Source organism: Bison bison, unplaced genomic scaffold (assembly GCF_000754665.1).
Source record: "Bison bison bison isolate TAMUID 2011002044 unplaced genomic scaffold, Bison_UMD1.0 scf7180017864053, whole genome shotgun sequence".
NCBI lineage: Eukaryota > Metazoa > Chordata > Mammalia > Artiodactyla > Bovidae > Bison > Bison bison.
In genome coordinates, this window is record NW_011494625.1 from 1,207,638 (window position 1) to 1,228,288 (window position 20,651).

Sequence of the window (20,651 nt, forward strand, 5' to 3'; positions counted from 1 at the left end):
AGACCATGATGCTGGGAAAGATTGAAGGCAGGAGGAGAAGGGGACAACAGAGGATGAGATGGTTGGATGGCATCACCGACTCAATGGACATGAGTTTAAACTGTGGGAGTTGGTGATGGACAGGGAAGCCTGGCGTGTTGTAGTCCATGGGGTCACAAAGAGTTGGACAAGACTGAGTGACTGAACTGAACCGAAATGAACCTAGACTGGAGATTCTCAATAAATATTTGTTGAATGAATGAGTTCATATTGAGTGCTTTCCCACCATCAACGTCTTTACAGCAATTACTCCTCCCATCACCAAACCACAGCACCACCATCATCCCTGTTATCAGCATCACCACCGTCATGGCATCACAACCACCTGTGCCACCATCAAACCGCGTTTGGTGCCTAGTCTTCTTCGGGAACTCTTTCCCAGGGGCTCAATGCCTCTGGCTATTTGGGATTCTCTGATTTATGCCTATCTTCACTTATCCCTTACTTCAAACTTCACCTCTTCCAGAACCCATTCCCCTGGGCCCTTCTTTTCTAGGAGATAGCTACATAACTTGATGTAGGAATTGTGTTATCAGTGTGAGTGTGCTGGTGCTCACCCCCTAAGGTCTAATATGACTTGAGAGCAAGGACAATATCTAACTCCGTTTCAGCCACTTACTGGCCATGTGACCTTGAATGACATCATTTCCAAGGGCCTTCACTCCTTTACCTACAAGACCCCAGGAGAGTCCTCCAGATCTCACGTACTGGTTCTATGTGCATTTTGACACAGATCTCCTGTTAATAAGTCTCAGCTCAAAGGAGCAAACCCGCGAGGACTTCCACGGGGAATAAGTGAGCAGTGTCTGCAGGCATGGTGGCCACGGCTGGGGCAGCACGCCTCCCTGGAGAGCTCTGCCCATAGCTGCTATCAGATCCAGTCACTCATGGGGCAGAAACAGGCAGGCCCAGGGCCCACCCAGCAGTTAAGGAACAGGCTATTTTCCTTTCCCCCAGGACCCTGCAGTTCTCGTCACGAGGCGCAGCATACCTGTTTTGATAATCTGACCCGGGCTCAGATTCCATCTCAGGCCGTGTGTGGGTGCTAAGTCGCTTCAATCATTTCCAACTCTTTGCAAAGTTATGGAGTGTATCCTGCCAGGCTCCTCTGTCCATGGGATTCTCTAGGCAAGGGTACTGGAGTGGGTTGCCATTTCCTTCTCCAGGGTCTTCTTTCTGACCCAGTGATCGAACCCAGGTCTCCTGCATTGCAGGCAGACTCTTTGCCATTTGAGCTGTCTTTAGGTTGGCCATGTCAGGTTACTTCTCAGTAATTCAGGGCCAAGGATGGAATACTTTATTAGTGGGCGTGAGCAAAATAAGTTTTCGGATGGCACAAAACATTCTTCTAAAATTTTGCTGGCACATCTCCTGGCTATTGTCTTGGTGGGGACGGTCACATCAGATACGAGGTGGAAAGCAAACAGCCAGCAAGCAAGGTGATTTAAAGGAGGAAGTGTAATTTGGGGCAAGTTTCTTCTGTTTTCCCCTAATCTCTTAAAAACAATTTCCTCCCTTGAATCAATCTGCAGTGTAGCTTTGGTAAAATGCCCCACTCAGTAGTTAGAAAAGCCTAAATAAAAGTTCGCTTATGTAAGGTTACAGATCTCAGGACCAATCCCCAGACAATGAGATCACAGGAGTTTTAAACTTTCTTTCTCCTGGGTAAACCCAGTAGCCCAAGGCTGTCCAGATTGTCATAAACTTTTCCGATTTTCACATCAAAGTGGAGTAACAGCAACTCAAAATAAGAACCAAATAAGATACGGAATGTATAAAGGAGAAAAAATAGAAGAAAAAGGAACACTGTTTTGAAGAAGAAAAGGATGTTCTTGCTGCCACCGGGAATAACAAATGTGATCTGAGGACAGAGACAGAATTCCATTTTAAAGATGAGGTGAGGCCTGCAGAGGTTGAGGACTGGGCCCCGGGTGACACAGGAAGTGGGAGGAAGGGTCAGAACCGAGAGGCCCGATGTGACCTGGGCCAGGCTCCCCCGGGGATGCTGTCTCCACCTTCTCTTCAGCAGAGAAAGGAAACGCACAGGTTTTGAACAAGGTCGGAAGGTAGATCATCCATGCAGGCCAGAAGAAAAGGCTGTGATCATTGCACAGGCAGGGAGACTGAGCCTCGGAGGAGCTTGGGGCCGTGACTTAGACCTCAGAGGCCATTTGGAAATACCAAAAGACCTTCTTGGTTGTCACAACTGGTGAGTTGATATCTCTGGGGTAGAAGCCAGGGATGCTCCTAAACGTCCTCTGGTGTGTAGGGCAGCCCCCACGACAAGGAACCACCAAGGGGGACTTCCTTGGTGGTCCAGTGGCTAAGACTCCCAGCTCCCAGTGCAGGGGGACTGGGTTCGATCCCTGGTCAGGGAACTAGATCCTATATGTCATAGCTAAAAGACCCAAAGTGCCATGACAAAGGTCCAAGATCCTGCATGCCTCAGCTAAGACTTGGCACAGACAAATAAATATTTTTAAAAAGAACCATCCAAGGTAATAAATACTAGGCAATAAAGATTTTTATCTGGGCACTGTACAGCCAGACTGACACCGTCATTATCATCATCATCGTTAGAAAGACCGAAGTTATTTATTATCTGTGCTTAGATCGCACTGAGCACCCATCTTCTTTCCGCAGATTCCTGGCTCGTCTTCAGTGCCAGCCTTGGCCGTGACCACAGGGAGCAAATCTGTCTCTGGGGCCCCCGTCATCTGTTCTTGCCTCTACCCTCCTCAGGGGCCCAGCCAGCACTGGGCTGCTCATCCACTCTGTCCTGGCAACGGCTGACCCCAGGAAATTTCTGCCTGCCATCACTTTCATATTGGCATGAACTGTGGCCCGTGTGTTATCCCTCCCAGAGCGTTTGCATGTCATGATGCATCTGGTTCCAGAATGTGTTTCCTATAAAAAGAATTCCCTGCCTCTGACCAGGCTGGCGAGAGGGTTGAGAAGTTTGAAAGTGACCACATACAGCTCCCTCTGTTCTTCCGGTGGACGGGACCAACTCCCTAGAAAACATCTGCTCAGAAACGGGCCCATCTGCTCGGACCCAGGGTTCTGGCTAAACTCAAGCAATTTCACAACACTTTCTTTCTGAGCTCGCTAAATATGTCTTCTCATATTTTAAGGCAAATCTTTACTGAGAAATTTGAGGTGGTTTTGTTTTATTTATTTTTCTTTCGGTCTTTGCCTGACTTCCCTCAGCAATTTCATGATAGATTTCCAGGACTTGTGAACAGGAGAGGAGCTCCCAGAGTAACCAGAAAACAATTGATTTCTTGGGAAAGTTTCATGTTTTTTGTTGATTTTTAGAGGCTCAATGCTTTAATTTCTAAAATCACTAGAACTGAATGGATTTTGGAGCTCTTCTAAGGATTAAAGGAGATAGTAGATGTAAAACGATTTTGAAAACTATCAAACATCCGTTTTGTGGATGTAAACAATGGTGGTGGTGAAGAAAAAGATACTGCCTAGAGTTGGGGGGGGGTGTTCTCCCCTAACACCCAAGGCCTCCCCCTCCAGAAAGAAAACCAAACCAAACCCCCAAATAGATCCTGCCTAGTTCTGTATCTTGTAAGTGGGTTATAGATCTTCAAAATCAGAACTTCATCGGCCTTTTATGATTAGTAACATTGCAAGGCAGTTTGCATTAGGATAGAGGTGCTTCGTTCAAGACTCAGCTTTCACTTGGCCAGGTGCCACCATAGGAAGTACCGGGTTCATCGCTTCCTGTTCACCTCCCGCTCGCTTTGCTTGTGTTAGGCAGTGATCTCTACACTCATAAAAATACACATGATGTGTGAGTAAGCTCGGGCTGGTGAGCATCATTTCAGAGTGCTTAAGGAATTCATTTATATCCAACCACTGCCAGTAACTGCTTCCTTTCTCACTGCAAAACTGTCAGGGTAACTTCAAAGAAGGAAAAGGGGCTCTTATCTGTGAATCAGGAAAAACAGTGACCGAAGGTCTCATGTATGTTGTTATAAATAGTATTAAAAAGAAATTCCTGAATTCTTTAGAATTCATTGTCTTTCCACTTGCATATTTTATGTCACAGACAAAACTAACAACAACAAAAATAACTGCCTTTAGATGTTCTCGTTTTTACCTTTCTTTCCTCTTTAAGTTCCACTTTTCTTAAATTTACAGATAGCCTAGTTGTTAATTTAACAATCTTTGTTCTTAAGTGCTAACCAGAAATTGCATTTCCTATTATTTTCAATCTAATATTTTTATAAAATTGATATTTGATTTTATTTCACTCAAATCAGACTCAAAGATAGCAGTCTTTCAGAGAGATATTTTAAAAAATAAAACTTTAGGATATTGGGGGCCTGCCCTGGTGGCTCAGTGGTTAAGATCTTGCCTTCCAGGGCAGGGCGTGTGGGTTTAGTCCTCGGTCGCGGAGCTGAGATCTCATGGACACAAAACGAAAACATAAACCAGAAGCAATATACTAACAAATTCAATGAAGACTTTAAAAATGATCCACATAAAAAAAGTCTTTAAAGAAGAACTTAAGAAAATTGGTAGCAAAAGGAGTATTTTTTGCTTAGTCTTTGATTGAATGAAGTAGCAACAGCACCGAGCTTGGTGTTTTTTTCAGGAATGTTCTGCTTATATTTGGGCTCCCCAGGTGGCTCAGTGGGTGCAGGAAACACAGGAGATGCAAGTTCGATCCTGGGTCTGGAAGATCCCCTGGAGGAGGGCATGGCAACCCACTCCAGTATTCCTGCCTGGAGAATCCCATGGACAGAGGAGCCTGACGGGCTATAGTCCGTAGTGTCGCAGGGTCGGACAGGACTGAAGCGAATGAGTACATGTGCAGATGCTGCTTGTGTCTGACACGTGTGACTCGCTTTCATGCACCACGGGCAGGATCTGTGTGTCCCACACGTCAGTACAGTCCAGGGCTGCCCAGGACCTAGACAACACATTTAATCCGCTGCCCACCCCGGATTCCCAGCCTCCTGGCCCATGAGAGTAGTGTCTCCTCCCTCAGGAAGCGGTTCCAGTGCAGGGTCTGTGTGTTCTCAAAGATGCTTCAGGATCTCCTGCCGAGACCAGCAAGGAAGGTGGAAAATGCCAAGGTCTGGAGTCAGCGGACCTGGGATCCAGCTGAGGACTGAGGCTTCGTCACTGCCCAACTGTCAGCACACCGCTTTCTAACTTGCAAAATGGCGTGAGTGATGCCAGCCCTTCCCCCATCTCATGCATTTACTCTGAAGAATCAACACCCATTTCATAAACTGTCAATACACAGTCCTGTGGTGAGGTATCGTTGGAGTAGAATAGCGTTAGTCATTTATTTCTTCACTCTTTCTGTGGGTGTGAATGGAGATAAATTAGGCTTTACAGTGTGTGTGTGTGTGTGTTGCTGTTCCTTGGTGTTTGATCAATCGATTGATTGATCAATTGATTACAGATACTGACATTTCATCATGGTCCCTCTCACTCCCCAGGCCAAGATACTTAAGAATAAGCGGGCTGTACTATCATGTCACCTATTAGCATTTGTCTGAAGCCAAAACCACATACAGTACTGAGACAAGAATTTAGTTTCATGGCACATGACAAGCTCGGGGAATTACAGACTCTTCCAAGGAAAACTTTATTGACTGTAAGTCACCGTTTCAACAGCTCTTACTGAACTGACACGCATATGGAGGCAAATGACTTATCTAATTGATTTAAACCATCAGTAGTTGTTCTTACCATGGCAGACCCAACACGGCTGACTTTGATGGGATTCCCTCTGCCGGAAAGGTCCATATTCGCTTTGTCCATCACAAACAGGCAAGCGTCAAGGATGCTATCCTCAAACTATTTGGGGGAAAAAAAATGAGAAACTACTTAACGTCCAATCTGCAAATAAGACATTCTCTGCCAAAAAATAAAATGAGACCACAGCCTAATGTTTAGAAATGTGTATTTCCTGTATGGAAATCACTCATGATCTTTAGCGTGAAATATTTAAGTTGGAAGGAAAGAGACAGCTTCTTTTATCTTTCAGTAAAATGGATAAGAACTTAAAAGCTAGCTAGAAATATAAATAGAACTACTCGTGAACTGCTGTGCTCAAGGATCATGAACTGGGACTTCCCTGGCAATCCAGTGAGTAAGACTCCATGCTTCCAGTGTAAAGGGCGCAAGTTCAACCCCTGTGAGGAACTAAGATCTCACATGCCAGGCCGTGGGGCCAAAAAAAAGGGAAACAGAATCAAGAACTGGCTTGATGTTCTTTAGAAAATTGTAGGGTTCATTGTAGGGTTAATTCAGAGGATCTCTCCTATATCTTGGTTCTTGGGATATCAGGCAGTGGGATGAACCATTCACTGGGATGAACCGTAGTCAGGCCAGAGTCTCGAGACCTCAAAAGTAACATGAGTGTTTGTGCGTCTCAGAAATAAATGGCTCCCAGGTCCAGCTCTGGGAGGCACTTAGGTCTGCATCGCGTGCACCGGGCAAAGCTGGAGACCTCACGCAGTGAGCCTCTGCCTACGGTTCCCTCTCTCCTGAGATGAGGGGGCCTCCAGGGTCAGAGAGGTCAGGAAGGTTTAGAGAAAGATTATACTATCAAGTCTGGTAGTCGGTTCAATTTGCTTAGAAACACAGAACACCAGAATTTTCCAAAAAAGGAGCAAAGACAAAAATAGTTTTTTAAAATGGTAAAATTGGAAGATGATACCCATACTGCACCTCACTGTACAGGAAATTTCCCTGAATGCAGAAACCTTGTATGTTATCCAGCCAAGTGGTCAGGACAGACACCACTGTCTTAATGGCTGATTACATGTAATTCTCGATTAAAATCCAATTAGAATACAATTCTGGGTATATCCTAAACCGACGTGACGGCTGCAGGCATGGGTAATCGCACTAGCTCTCCACGTACGTAAAGAACTCATTACTCTGGTTCCTGTGAGGCAGCATCTTTCAGCTGTGTCTGTGGGGTGTGACAGTGGTCAACAGGAATGGTAAAGACATCGTCAGAGAGCTAGTTACACTGCCTCATTGCAAACTACTGGCTTGGCTGGTTGATTGGGCTGAAATACCCAACTTGATGGACTCTGAATGAGAGCAGAGATAAGTGGCAAGTGTGCTCCGGGGCGTCTGTCCATGCTGGCTAAGGGCCCCCATCATGCTTGGCATCCTTTCCCAGGCCTCCTTGCTACCCAACTGTATGAGTTTTTGTTCCTTGTTAGCTCTCTCTCTCTGTTGTCACACTGGGGATGTAAATATAATCATATCTAAAGGTTAGGAATTATTAGGGACCTAAGGCGAGGACATCAGACAATAAGTGATGGTCATGGGTTGTATGTCACTCAGGAAGTGGAGGGCTTGGAACTGGGGAGCCAGGCAAGGATCCCAAAACAGGGGAAGAACATTGATCCTTAGCCCGGTGGGACATCAGAAATGCAGGTAGGCAAAGCTGAACAGTGGGTGTGTGATTCTCAAGAGTTAGTTAGAACCAACCAGGATGGAGAGCCTGCTCAGGTGGCATTAGTGGCATAGAACCAGTCTGCCAAAGCAGGAAACATAGGAGACATGGGTTTGATCCCTGGATCAGGAGAATCCCCTGGAGTAGCAAATGGCAGCTCAGTATTCTTGCCTGGAGGAGCCTGGTGGGCTACAGTCCATGGGGTCACGAAGAGAAGGACGTGACTGAGCACAGCGCAACAACAGCAGGAAAGCAGGTTGGATACCAGAATCTGAGCTCATGGAGTCTCACTGTTCTGAAGTGCCAAAGCACTTCTCACTGGGATGCCGTGCCAACCACACAGGCTCCAACCTCTGTAACACTGTAATAACCGGAAATATGTGATTTCAGCTGATAAATTAGGCAGGTGCCCTTCCAAGTCTGCACCCAGGCTGTCTTAGAGCCTCACATCCTGAAAAGCAGGAAATTGTGCTTGTCCAGCATTGACATACACCACCCTGCAGTGATACGCAGGACTGAAAGCATGAGTAAAGATGTCCTTGACAATGACAAATGTTGCGTGGCTCACCTGACCGTAGCTCCAGCTTCTGCTCTTGATGTCATTGAAGTCTCCATAAAAAATAACCCCGATGTCATTCAGGACGCACTCTTCTCTTTCTTTTTCATTTTCCAGGTACACAGCATCCTCTGCATTGGAATTTAAACATAATGACTATTAACCAAACCAGAACGTTTCTATACACTTGAAAGTTTATTCTGATCATAAATTGCAATTACTCAACCAAATGGGAAAAAGTCTTTTAAAGGCAGCTCATTTCACAATATGTAATTTTAACAATGGTGAACAGAAGTGGCCAAGATCAGTCTGTAAATGATGACATTTGTCATCAAAAAGCTGACAAGTTTTGGCTAAGTTCCAAGTAGCACAATTAAATTGATAAGTCTCATGAAACATTTTAGGATTCTGGTGCCTCAGTAGTTTCAGAATCAGAATTCTATAATGCAGATAAAAATCTGTAACACGGATCAAAAAACTAATTTCCAAAGTATTAACGTTAAAAGAACTAGAGATGATTTTATAACAAGTCTGGGGCACATTAGCAGGCTGGAGCCTCATGGGTCATGCCTGGTTTGTGGCCCATTGGGGAGAAGAGGGAGGCTGGGCGTTGTCTCCTTTCAAGGAACAATTTTGGTGTTCGTGTTCGTGTTGGTAAGAGTGTGTCCAACTGGCCTCTCTGATCATCTTCCTCCATTGCAAGTACTTTTCTTATTTTTTAAAAAAACAATTAGTTTGTTGATTTTTGGCTCTGCTGGGTCTCCACTGCTGTGTGGGCTTCTCTCTAGTTGTAGAGAGCGGGTGCTTCTCTCTAGATGTGATAGGAGGGCTTCTCAGTGCGGTGGCTTCTCTTGTCATGCCTCCCCGGGCTCTAGGGCACAGGCTCAATAGCTGCGGCTCCTGGCCTTAGCTGCTCAGCAGCAAGTGGATTCCTCCCGGATCAAGGATCGAGCCTACGTCTCCTGCATTGGCAGGCAGAGTCTTTACCGCTGAGCCACCAGGACGCCCACAGGGACTCTTCTTGCCTGCGGCTCTAATCTCAGGAAAACCTTGCTCCCCATCTGCCTGCTGAGGCACCAGTCTGGTACTTACTCCCAGGCCAGGCATGAAAGCAGCAAAAGCGTCTTTAACGCACACGGGACCGCACACGGGACCGCACACGGGACCGCACACGGGACCGCACAGGTCTAAGTCCCACTCAGGTCAGCGTGCAGCCTTGGCAATGGTCAGTTTCAGTTCTGAGCGGGGACGTGCTCATCACATTTCTCTGGCCCAGGTCGTCCTTGCCATTCTGCTACTTTATCAGGGATCATTCCTTCCCATTTCCTGGTAAGGCTTTTGACCATCCCTCTGGAGTTGTTGCTCAGTTGCTCAGTCGTGTCTGACTCTCTCTGACCCCATGGAGCACAGCACGCCAGGCTTCCCTGTTCTCACTATTTCCCGGAGTTTGCTTAAACTCAGGTCCATTGAGTCGGTGATGCCATCCAATCACCTAGTCCTCTGTTGACCCCTTCACCTCCTGCCTTCAAACCTTCCCAGCATCAGGGTCTTTTCCAATGAGTCAGCTCTTTGCATCGATGGCCAAGGTATTGGAGCTTCAGCTTCAGTGTCAGTCCTTCCAATGAATATTCAAGGTTGCACACTAGAATCATTCAGGTAGATTTAAAAACTGTAGATTCCTGAGTTGAACTCTAGATCAATCGGATCAAAATCTCTGGGAGCGGGAGTGAGATCCAGGCATCAGGGTTTTAAAAAGTGAATTAATTAACTAATGAGTTAATTTTAAGCTCTCCAGTGAGTCTGATATGCAGCCACAGTTGAGAACAAATGTCCCAGCCCCCTGATGTTCACAGAATGGTGGAAAGGCCAGCAGCGTCAGCACCACCTGGAACCTTGTGAGGAAGGCAGTTTCAGGCCCCAGCTCAGACCCAGTCAGAATCTGCATATTAACGAGGGCACCAGGGACCTGTGTATATATTAAACTTTGCCCAGTGCTGCTCCATCCGACCAGCTTGGATCCGCATTCTGGGCCGTATTATAGCTTTGATCAAATCTTCTGGAGATTTCATGGTCTGGTCTGTACTCCAGCACTTTCTTGTAACTTCCTTTCTGTTCTTTGCCTCTTGGTTACCTTTGCCTGGTTTCGTGCAACTGTTAATACACGCGTGCACTGACACACGCATACACACATTTACATATTTACTACTGTCCAACAAACTGCACACATTTAAAGTATATAACTTCACAACCAAAATAATAAACATATGCACGTGTGTGTGCTAAGTCCCTTCAGTTGTGTCTGACTCTTTGTTATCCAATGGACTATAGCTGTCCAGACTCCTCTGTCCAAGGGATTTTCCAGGCAAGAATACTGGAGTGGGTTGCCATGCCCTTCTCCAGGGGATCTTCCCAATCCAGGGATTGAACCACTGTCTCTTATGTTTCCTGCATCAGCAGGTGGGTTCTTTACCACTAGCAGCGCCTGGGAAGCCCAACAAACACATATGTCACCCAGAAGTTTCCTTGTTCCTCTCTGTAATTCTTCCCTCCCAGTCCTGTCTCAGGCCTCCCACCCTCCCAGGGAACCGTAACTCTGCTTTCTGTCACTCTAAGGTATCAGAGTATCAATAGAATCAATCAGATTCTATTGATCTATTAAATGGCAGATCTTTCCTTTTTCTCTTTGGGACTCAAGAGAAAGAAGAACTTATTGAATAAATAAATTCAATAAGGTCTTTCCTGGTGGTTCAGTGGTAAAGAATCCACCTGCCAATGCAGAAGACGGTTTCAATCCCTGAGTTGGGAAGATACCCTGGAGGAGGAAATAGCAACCCTCTCTAGTATTCTTGCCTGAAAAATCCCATGGACAGAGGAGCCTGGAGGGCTATAGTTCATGGGGTCACAAAGAGATACGACTTAGTGACTAGATGGCAGCAGCAAATTTAATTTAAAAAAAGCATATTAAATAAGTCTTTAAACAGCATAATTTATTCATTTATAGCTTGCCAGGATAAATGAAAAGAACTTTCATCTTAAAATGCTATGGGGAACCTATTATGTCAATGTAGATATTTTGTAAAATGACCTTTAAACTGTAAATTGACACGTGTTTGGTCAGGTTGTGTCAAGTTTAATTTGCTTTTTTTTTTCTCTTTTTTCATCTGAAAACTACTCTAGCAATAATTAATTCCATGATTACCACATTCTGCCATTAAAGGATGTTTGTTAGTACCCTAACACCGCAGAAATCTTGATGAGTATGAACTCATTCTATCCATCCTTGTCAATTAAGCTGTTTCTTTCTTGACAAATAAACCCTTTGATACTTTCAGCCAGAAATAAGTCTCAGAACTATTTCTGAGTACAGTTTGTATGAAATAGAAGATGTTTAGATTTGGTAATGACTTTCCCAAGCTGACCTCTCTCGAGCAAGATACCTTTTCAGTGCATTTGTTTTGTTAGACGACACTTTTCCTGAGACAGTTTTGTAACACACATTTTTTTGAATTTTTGTCATTTGAAAAAGTTGTAGTGCAGCTGGTCTGCAATTAAGTCACAAATTTAAAGCTATTGCTGCCTTTGTAAGTCAAAATATAGGTGATTTTGTCCTGGTATATTGTCATCCCATCTGCTACTGGACCTAGAATCCCATGGATCTTCCAGCTACCATTCATTTCTTCACAGTCCACAAAAGAAGAATAGGAACTTCAGTGAATGATCTATTAATCTTGTTGGGAGGTGAAACTCATTCCACCAGAATTATTTTCTAATTTTTCACTAAAATGATTGATACAGATTGAAGACAAATCACTCTGAAATTGGAAGACATTCCCACTTAAGGCTCCAAAGTGCCCTACTCAGCTGAGTTTCAGGTTCCTACTCATAATTTTATTCACTCATTGGAGAATTTGATTCATTTAAATGTTGGGAGATGGCCATTTTAAACTACTGTTGAATATCTCTGTTTTGGGAAGTTACAGAAAGAAAATAAGAAAGAATATATATGAAGGGAGAGGCTGGTTATTTTTCCCATACACTTGTGCTTTTGATAAATTAATTTTTGCATTCACTGCTTCCCCGGTGGCTCAGACTGTAAAGAATCTGCCTGCTATGCAAGAGACCTGGGTTCGATTCCTGAGTTGGGAAGATCCCCTGGAGAAGGGAATGGCTCCCCATGCTAGTATACTTGCCTGGAGAATCCCATAGACAGAGGAGCCTGGCGGGCTGCAAAGAGTCAGCCATGACTGAGCGAATAACACTGTTATTTTTCACCAGCAAACATTATTATTAACAGATTTTCCTATTTCCACTGCCTCTGCAATACTTTGAAGTGTTTCAAACAGGGTGTACTATAATAATCAAAAACTTAAATCCATTATAAGAAAATATCAAATAAAAGGATCTTAGCAAAAAAAAAAAAAATAGAGCATAAAAACTCATGATGCATTTTGTCACAATTTTTCAGTCTTTTCTCACTGAAAAGAACTAGAAAAAACAACCAGTGTGATAGCAGCAAGTGCTCTTGAGCCTGATTATGATCTCTGAGTACCATTCTCCTCCTTTCCCCTCCCATTAAAAGGTATCTGGGCTCCTTGAGAAAAATGATCAGAGGTCTGGGTCAGGAAATGTACAAGCCTAGCCTGAAGTGCTTCTTCCTGCCAGAGAACAAGAAGGCTGTTCAAGATTCTAGGCCTCATGACAAAGAAATCAGAAATCAACTTAAAGAAACTCCCACTGGACAAGAATGGGACAACTAAAATACCAAAAATAATGGTCACTGCAAAAGATTAGGACACATGAAATATTTTAATATTTGTAGTTTCAAGGTGATTTAAAAAAATGTATTGGTGGTACTACAAATCAACCCATTATTCTAAGAACTTAGAAATAAGGAAAGAGCCACGTATCTAGACTTGCTTATATGAATACTACCTCAAGGCACCGAAATCACTGATGCTAATAAATGCAAAATGAGTGGGAGATGAGACTATCACCATTTTGCAATCCCTAATAAATTTTTGGATCTAGGCTAAAACCATTTTTAAAAGGCTAATGGGGAATTCCATAATGGATGCATGAGAGTGATAACCCTGATCCCACTGGTAAATCTGAACATCACAAAAAATCAACAAGCAGACACTGAGTTTCCTGAGAGGATGAATGCGCCAGGAAGCACACAGCATCTGACTTAAGAAGTAGATGCTTCTTCAGTGCTCTCTCCACACCTGCTCCAAAGAAAAAGGAAATGATTCACTTATAGATGAATCTGAATGAGTCTCTAGTCATGTCTGACTCTTTGCAACCCCATGGCCAGAATACTGGAGTGGGTAGCCTTTTCCTTCTCCAGGGGATCCTCCCAACCCAGGGATCGAACCCAGGTCTCCCACATTGCAGGCAGATTCTTTACTGTTTGAGCCACCAGGGAAGCCTCTAAGTAGAACTAACAGCTTAATAGAAAATATAGGGGTTAGAGAAACATGATACCCCTGCAAATATTTGCTATCTTTTGTCTTTTTGGTGATGGCCATTCTAACAGCTGTGAGATAATATCTCATTATGGTTTTAATTTGCATTTCTGTAATGACTGTGGTGGTGGTGGTTTAGTTGCTAAGTCGTGTCCTATTCTTTTGCGACCCCATGGACTGCAGCCCACCAGGCTCCTCTGTCCATGGGATTTCCCAGCAAGAAAATTGGAGTTGGTGGCCATCTGCTCTTCCAGGGGATCTTCCCCATCCAGGGGTTGAACTGGTGTCTCCTGCATCTCCTGTGTTGGCAGGCAAATTCTTTACCACTGAGCCACCAGGGAAGCCCCCTTTATATATATACATATATGTATATTTTAAAGAATAGTGTATTCAATTAACGGTCAATTAAATATAAAACTTGGCTTCCCTGGTGGCTCAGATGGTAAAGAGTCTGCCTGCATTGCAGGAGACCTGAGTTCGATCCCTGGGTCGGGAAGATCCCCTGGAGAAGGAAATAGCAACCCACTCCAGTATTCTTGCCTGCAAAAACCCCATGGATGGAGGAGCCTGGCAGGCTACAGTCCATGGGGTCGAGAAGAGTCAGACACGACTGAGTGACTTCACTCACTCTCACAAAAATAAAACTATACAAAAATACATTAAATGGATGGAAGTGCACCAAAATGGTAACAGTGACTTGTAAATCTCTGAGTTCTTTTCATGCTTTCATTATTTTTTGTGTCTGTAATAAGACTTTCATCATGAGAAAAAAAAAAGTTATTTTAAAAAATATGGTTGCATTTACATGAAACTACCTGTTTAAGAAGAGCTTAACAAGTTCAGGGTTTTTTTGCATTACTTTTTCTTCAAGAACAATATGGTGTGCTCTTTTTATTATCAATGTCCTTATCATCAGTAGATGTCTTTATACAATTATAACTCTTCCCCCTTCTTTAAGTCTCCTACTCGGTCCTTCCAGCATGGGCGGGATGCAGCCTCGTTCTGTAGTGCCCTATGGGTGTTGCAGTGACATGCCCCACTCCACTGACTCTGTTCTGTGATTTCATTATTCCTGGAACAAGTATGTGTATAGTGTTTATTCCATGCCAGGAACTTTCTAATGCGGTGCAAAAACAGACTTATTAAAACTCATAGTGAGGACTTTCCTGGTGGCTCAGTGGTAAAGAATCCACCTGCCAATGCAGGAGATGTGAGTTCAGTCCCTGATCCAGGAAGATCCCACGGGCCTCAGGCCTCGGAGTGGCTAAGACTGTTCGCCCCAATGACGGGGCCTGTGCTCCAGAGGCCAGGAGCTGAAACGAGAGAAGCTGCTCCGCGAGAAGCCCGCATACCTTCAGGAGGAGTGAGCCCCACTCGCCACAACTAGAGGAAAACCTGTGCAGCAGCAAAGACCCAGCAGGGCCAAATAAATAAATATGTAAAATTGTTTCTTTAAAAACACCTCATAATGTCTCCCAGAGGAAGGCACTGTATTTTCCCCACGTTACAGATGAGGAAACTGAGGAAGAGAGAAGAAAAGTATCTTTCCCAAGGTCATTTTGCAGCTGAGAGGTGAAGCCAGGGTTTGAATACCAAGCTGCCCCCCAAATAGACTATGATGCTGAGTCCGAGGGATCCACTCACCGTCTGCACAGCGCCCGGTGCACTGTGCCTGAAAACACGGCAAAATAAATGCCGACCTCTAGAATGAGAGACGGGGATGGATGTCCAGGGCTCGGAGAGTGAGAGAGAAGTCCAAGAAAATGAAGGATTTACTTTTGGGCTCTGGCTTATTGTTGATGAGAAGTCATAAATTTAGGTGGCAAGTCATGAATAGGAAGGAGTTCTGTAGCTTGAGTGCAGCCCACCCGTTTCCTTCCAGCCGCTGAATTAAAACTCACCTCAAAACAGGCAGGCATAATCATGACTCCACAACAAGGCAGGGGGATCAAATGCGGAGCCTCGATTTTCATTTTAAATTTATTTATGATTTTAAAGGAAGATTGAATGTGGAAAGCAGAGCTTTCTTTCCCCTCTTTTTATTCAGATCTGTCACTTTAAAATATAGTTGTCCAAAGCTAGGATTAAAAAAAAAACCTCATCACCATGGAAACTCCGAAAAACTCTCTGTGTTTGATAGGCTGACAAAAACAGGAAAACTCAATCATTTGCCTCTTGAGATGTTGTTGGTTTTGGGGGGTGTTGTTTTTGTTTGTTTAAAAAAATTTTTTTTATTAGTTTGAAAGGCATAGTGAGGTTTTCTAGATCCGATGATGGAGGTGGGAAGAGATTGGTTCTGCACTTTAGTAAAATGAAGGATACTATTATTTTATTAAAAGAAAAAACAAGCTGACAAGCAATTCACTGTTCTAGTCAACCAACAATCTGAACTGTGAGAAAGTAGAGTGTGTGTGTGTGTGTGTGTGCACAAGCGTGGGGACTACACTTCTCAACCGTGTGAGAGCTGATAGAAGAAACCGGGTCCAGAGGGCTGCAGAGTTGGGATGGCAGCACCACAGACCTGCTGACAACCTCCTGATCCTAAGCGACCTCTGGCCAACAACCAGCAACCATCAGTGAAACCCAAGGGAAACACAGCGCCATTGCTGAGGTGTTAACGCCTCCGTGCACTTTACCCAGAGCAGACCTTCAGCATGCCTTGTGAACCACCGCTCCTCCTGGGTGACTACCGGGAGGCAAGGGGTAAAGAAGAATGGCCTCCTTGATTTTATAATTCCTCCAGTGGGAGGAGTAGGGCAGCTAAGAAAAGCAAATTGTGAGCTGAGAACTGCTAGGACTCACTTCTAGGGCTGATTTCTGGCCCCTGTGGAAATTACCACTGGCTTCCCCACCCAGAGAAAGTAAGAATTTATAACAAACATGTAAAAATAAATGCTAAGCCTATTGATTTTAGTATCTGTTTAACCTCAGAGGGCGAAGGAGGGCTATTCATCACCACCTGGGCTGAAAATTTCCTTTTGGTTATTTTCATGCGATTTTAAAGTTAAAGCAAGCCCCATTTCTAAGGTCCTTAAAGTCAAGCCTGGCAAAGGGATCAGAGAAAATTGTGGAGCTAGAATGCTCTCCCATATTTTATCTCCAAAGAGACTCTTGAACAGCTTAAGTCACAGTCTGTTTGAGATCCTTTAGAATCAATGGTGATTTGACCTCTTCAAAAAGGTGAAATGTCTCACCTTTTTGGTAAAAGGAGAGATTTTGAGTGAAGAATTAGAAACAACTTTTGGGGTTTTCCCGGTGGTTCAGATGGTAAAGAATCTGCCTTCAATGCCGGAGACCCAGGTTCAATCCCTGGGTTGGAATGATCTCCTGGAGAAGGGAATGGCAATTCCCTTCCAGTATTCTTGCCTGGAAAATCCCTTAGACAGAGGAGGCTGGCGGGCTGTAGTCCACGGGGTTGAAAAGGGTTTGACACGACTGAGTGACTGACACTTTTTACTCCCCTCCCCTTTATACAAAAGCTGAGTGCCACTAAATAAAGAGGTAAGACCTGCCGGGTGGGTGTCATCAGCGCTCCGGGGACTGACCCTCTCTGTGGAGCACTTGTGACTCCAGATTGGTGTCATCACTATATGTTTTTCCATCTCAAGTACATCATATGGGGTGGTGACCCCTGAGGCTGTGCTCTAGGCAGATGATTCCCACCTATGGGATCTGGGAAACACTGGCGTATATTTACTGCTCAGATTGCTCAGTCGTGTCCGACTTGGCGACCCCATGGACTATAGCCTGCCAAGCTCCTCTGTCCATGGCATTCTCTAGGCAAGAATACTGGAGTGGGTTGCCATTTCCTACTCCAGGGGATCTTCCTGACCCAGGGATTGAACTCGTCTTTTGGGTCTCCTGCACTGGCAGGAGGATTCTTTACCACTGTCCCACCTGGGCTCAATCACTAAGTCGTGTATGACTCTTTACGACCCCATGGACAATAGCCCACCAGGCTCCTCTGTCCATGGGATTCTAGAGGCAAGAATACTGGAGTGGGTTGCCATCAAACTCACCTCTCTTATGTCTCCTGCATTGGCAGGTGGGTTCTTTACCACTGAGCCACCAGGAAAGCCCCTGGAGTATAGTCAGGACTGGCATTTCCAGCATCTGCACTTTATTTCTGGAAGGGTCCAGAGCCACTGTCTTCCTAAAACGGTTCAATTCAACTTCCCTAGGGGCATGCCTTTGTGCCTGTGAACTCTGGAATGAAACCAGCCCAGGAGACACCAGCAAGCTATTTCTCAACTGTTGGGCCTGTTCCCTGCAAAGACACTGCATCGTATCACAGCTCAGGCCAGCTTGGGAAGTTGAGTTGATTTGTGCTGTATTTCCAGTTTTGCTGGTTAAGGACTTTTTAGTGTAAAGTATCTTTAGAAGATAGACTATTATTCATGAAGCAATTCTACAAAGAAAAATGTCAGATATTCTTTACTTAGCACATATTCTCAAAGGGAGCCTGTGCCCTTGTTGGGATGTTTAAATTTTTTCTTTTTTTGCAAAGAAAACTTGTTTGATCTTTTAGCTATCAACCTGGTTTTGTTTTTATTTATTTATTTTTAACAGTAGACTTTTCCAGTGTTGATTAGAACATCATAGACGTTTCCCAGCTGGCATCTACTTCCTGTTTCTCTTATTCCACAATACCGGGTACCAGTGGTTCTGGTTCTGAAAATAAAAGAGCCTGTTGTTGTTCAGTTGCTCAGTCGTGTCTGACTCTTTGAGACCCCATGGACCACAGCACGCCAGGCTCCCCTGTCCTTCACTATCTCCCAGAGTTTGTTCAGACTCATGTCCGCTGAGTCGGCTGATGCCACCCAACCATCTCATCCTCTGTCTCCCCCTTCTTATCCTGCCCTCAATCTTTCCCTGCACCAGGGTATCCATGTTTTAGCCCCAGCTTGTTTCCTGATTTTCTGGATGACCTTGAAAACTTTATGTAATACCACAGAGTCTGATTTTTCTTTTGAAATATGAGGCTAATACTCCACTCCCCGCCGACCCTTGGAGTGGTGGTCATCAATTCAGTTCAGCATTCACGAGTCTTACCTCTGTGCCATGTTGGACTGAAAGAGAGAAGGGTCCTGCTTTCTGAAACACAGAATGCAGGAAGACACCAGCTTTGAGCATCCTTTGAAGGTATGTAGGAGGAAGGGTGAAGAGGGAGGGGACGTATGTATACTTACGGCTGATCCACTTTGTTGTACAACAGAAACCAGCACAGCATTGTAAAGCAATTGTACTCCAATGATAAAAAAAAAAATGAACCACCCAGCTAAGGAATTACAAATGCTCCCTCCAGAAACAGCTTCAGACCTTGAATCTGGGGTCATCTATGTGCCACTGAAAATAAAGTCTACTGAGAGCTCCCTGGGTTCCCTTCTGATTGATGCCACACCAGATAACTGTCACTTGCTGTGAGGATGAATGGGCTCTACCGATTCAGACACTTGCAAGAGAGATATGCTATTTCATTAAATACAAGGTCTGAATGCATAAGGGCTTCAAATTGTCACATAAGCTCTATTAAAACTTCCTTGAAATTCAGTTAGCCAAGTATGTGACTGCTATTGTATGCACACACTATTCCAGGGGCTGCACGGGGTGCAAAGGTAACCCGCTAACCCATTCCCCCCACTCCCCAGTGAGGCCGGTGCCCCTACTGCATGTTCTTGTTCTGCCACGACTCCTTTCTGTGCTTTTCAGTGTTGAAATTCATGTTTATTAGCAGCTCATTTGTGAAACCGTCGCCAGATGCTCTTTGAGGACGAAGATTGTCTTTTTCACTAACATATTCCCAGTGCCTACTTCAGCATTGATCCTTAATATGTGTGAATGAATAAATAATAGTTCTGTAGTACCCATGGGTAATTATGCTGTCATGAGCATTGTGGGAGATATACTATTACTATTTGTGGATTGATGAATGAAGGGCTCTAGCCTGAGGGTGTAAATTCTGGTCTGGGCTCAACGGTCTCCAAGAGGAAGGGGTGTTGGTCATGGTTACCCTGGGAATACCAGGCCTGGTACATCACTCCATTCTGTACTGAAGGGTCTAAAAGACCATGTATAATTACGAAGCAAATAGTATAAGAATGAATGTCAAAATACTATACAATTTCTTCATATTAATTACTTCCTATTAAAAGCATCCAGATAGTAGAAATTGATTTCTTTACACTAAATTTAATTGATTTCTCTGTTTAAAGGAAAATGCCAAAGTCATAGTGAATAAAAAGTTAGAGGGACTTCTTTGGTGGTTCAGTGGTTGAGATTCCAAGCTGCCAAAGCAGGGAGCACAGCTTCAATCCCTGGTCAGGAAAGTAAGGTTCCACATGCTGTGCAGTGTGGCCAAAGGTAAAAAATAAATAAAGAAACAAGAAAAGAAATCAATCACTTGGGGGAAACGTTAGAAATACCAGATGCTAGTTTAGCATCAGATGCTAAAAGAGAGAGACGTCTACACACACACGCCACAACACATGTCCCCCATGCACGGTATTCGATTTTGACTTCCTTCAAGTGGTAAGGTATGGGGTGACACAGCTGATCTGTGGTGATAGGTGCAGTGAACCTAGAAAGCATTTACTTGGAATGATTAAATCAGTGCAGCAAACATTTATTCAACATTAAGTATCTACCAGACCACGGAGCCACCTGACAATGCAGGAGACACAGGAGAGGCAGGCTTGATCCCTGGATCGGCAGGATCCCCTGGAGAAGGAAATGGCAACCCACTCCAGTATTCTTGCCTGGACAATCCCAGGGATGGAGGAGGCTGGTGGCTACAGTCCATGGGGTCACAAAGAGTTGGGCATGACTAAGTGACTGAGCAAGCGTGCGTGTACCAGATACTGTGCTAGGATGAAGTCTGGATGAATTCAGGTGGCGTCAGTGATGGGGAATGAGGTGGGAAGTGTGGTTAAGACAAGACGAGCCCCATGAAAATGACTGATGCCCTATCAAAGAGAGCTGTCAAATGTTGCCCCGAGGACTAAGCATAGGCTGGGATGCTGACATCTTTCAGGGTACACGATCTGGCACGAATTCTAGATGACCAATCTGGAAAGGTTTGAACTGAAACAGGAAAATGCATTCAACAGTTCAGAGTTCCTGAGCGGAGACAGGTGAGAGGACTTCA

At 44.5% G+C, this 20,651-nt stretch overlaps 1 protein-coding gene across 1 annotated transcript in view; it reads right to left on the minus strand.

Moving 5' to 3' along the window:
* Positions 1–20,651, minus strand: part of F13A1 (coagulation factor XIII, A1 polypeptide) — a 148,304-nt gene that overhangs the window by 75,560 nt on the left and 52,093 nt on the right. The window contains exons 5-6 of the mRNA XM_010835833.1: positions 8,055–8,173; positions 5,761–5,868 (exon numbers count right to left, since the gene is read on the minus strand). Coding sequence (XP_010834135.1) covers positions 5,761–5,868; positions 8,055–8,173 — 227 coding nt within the window. The remainder of the gene's footprint in view (positions 1–5,760; positions 5,869–8,054; positions 8,174–20,651) is intronic.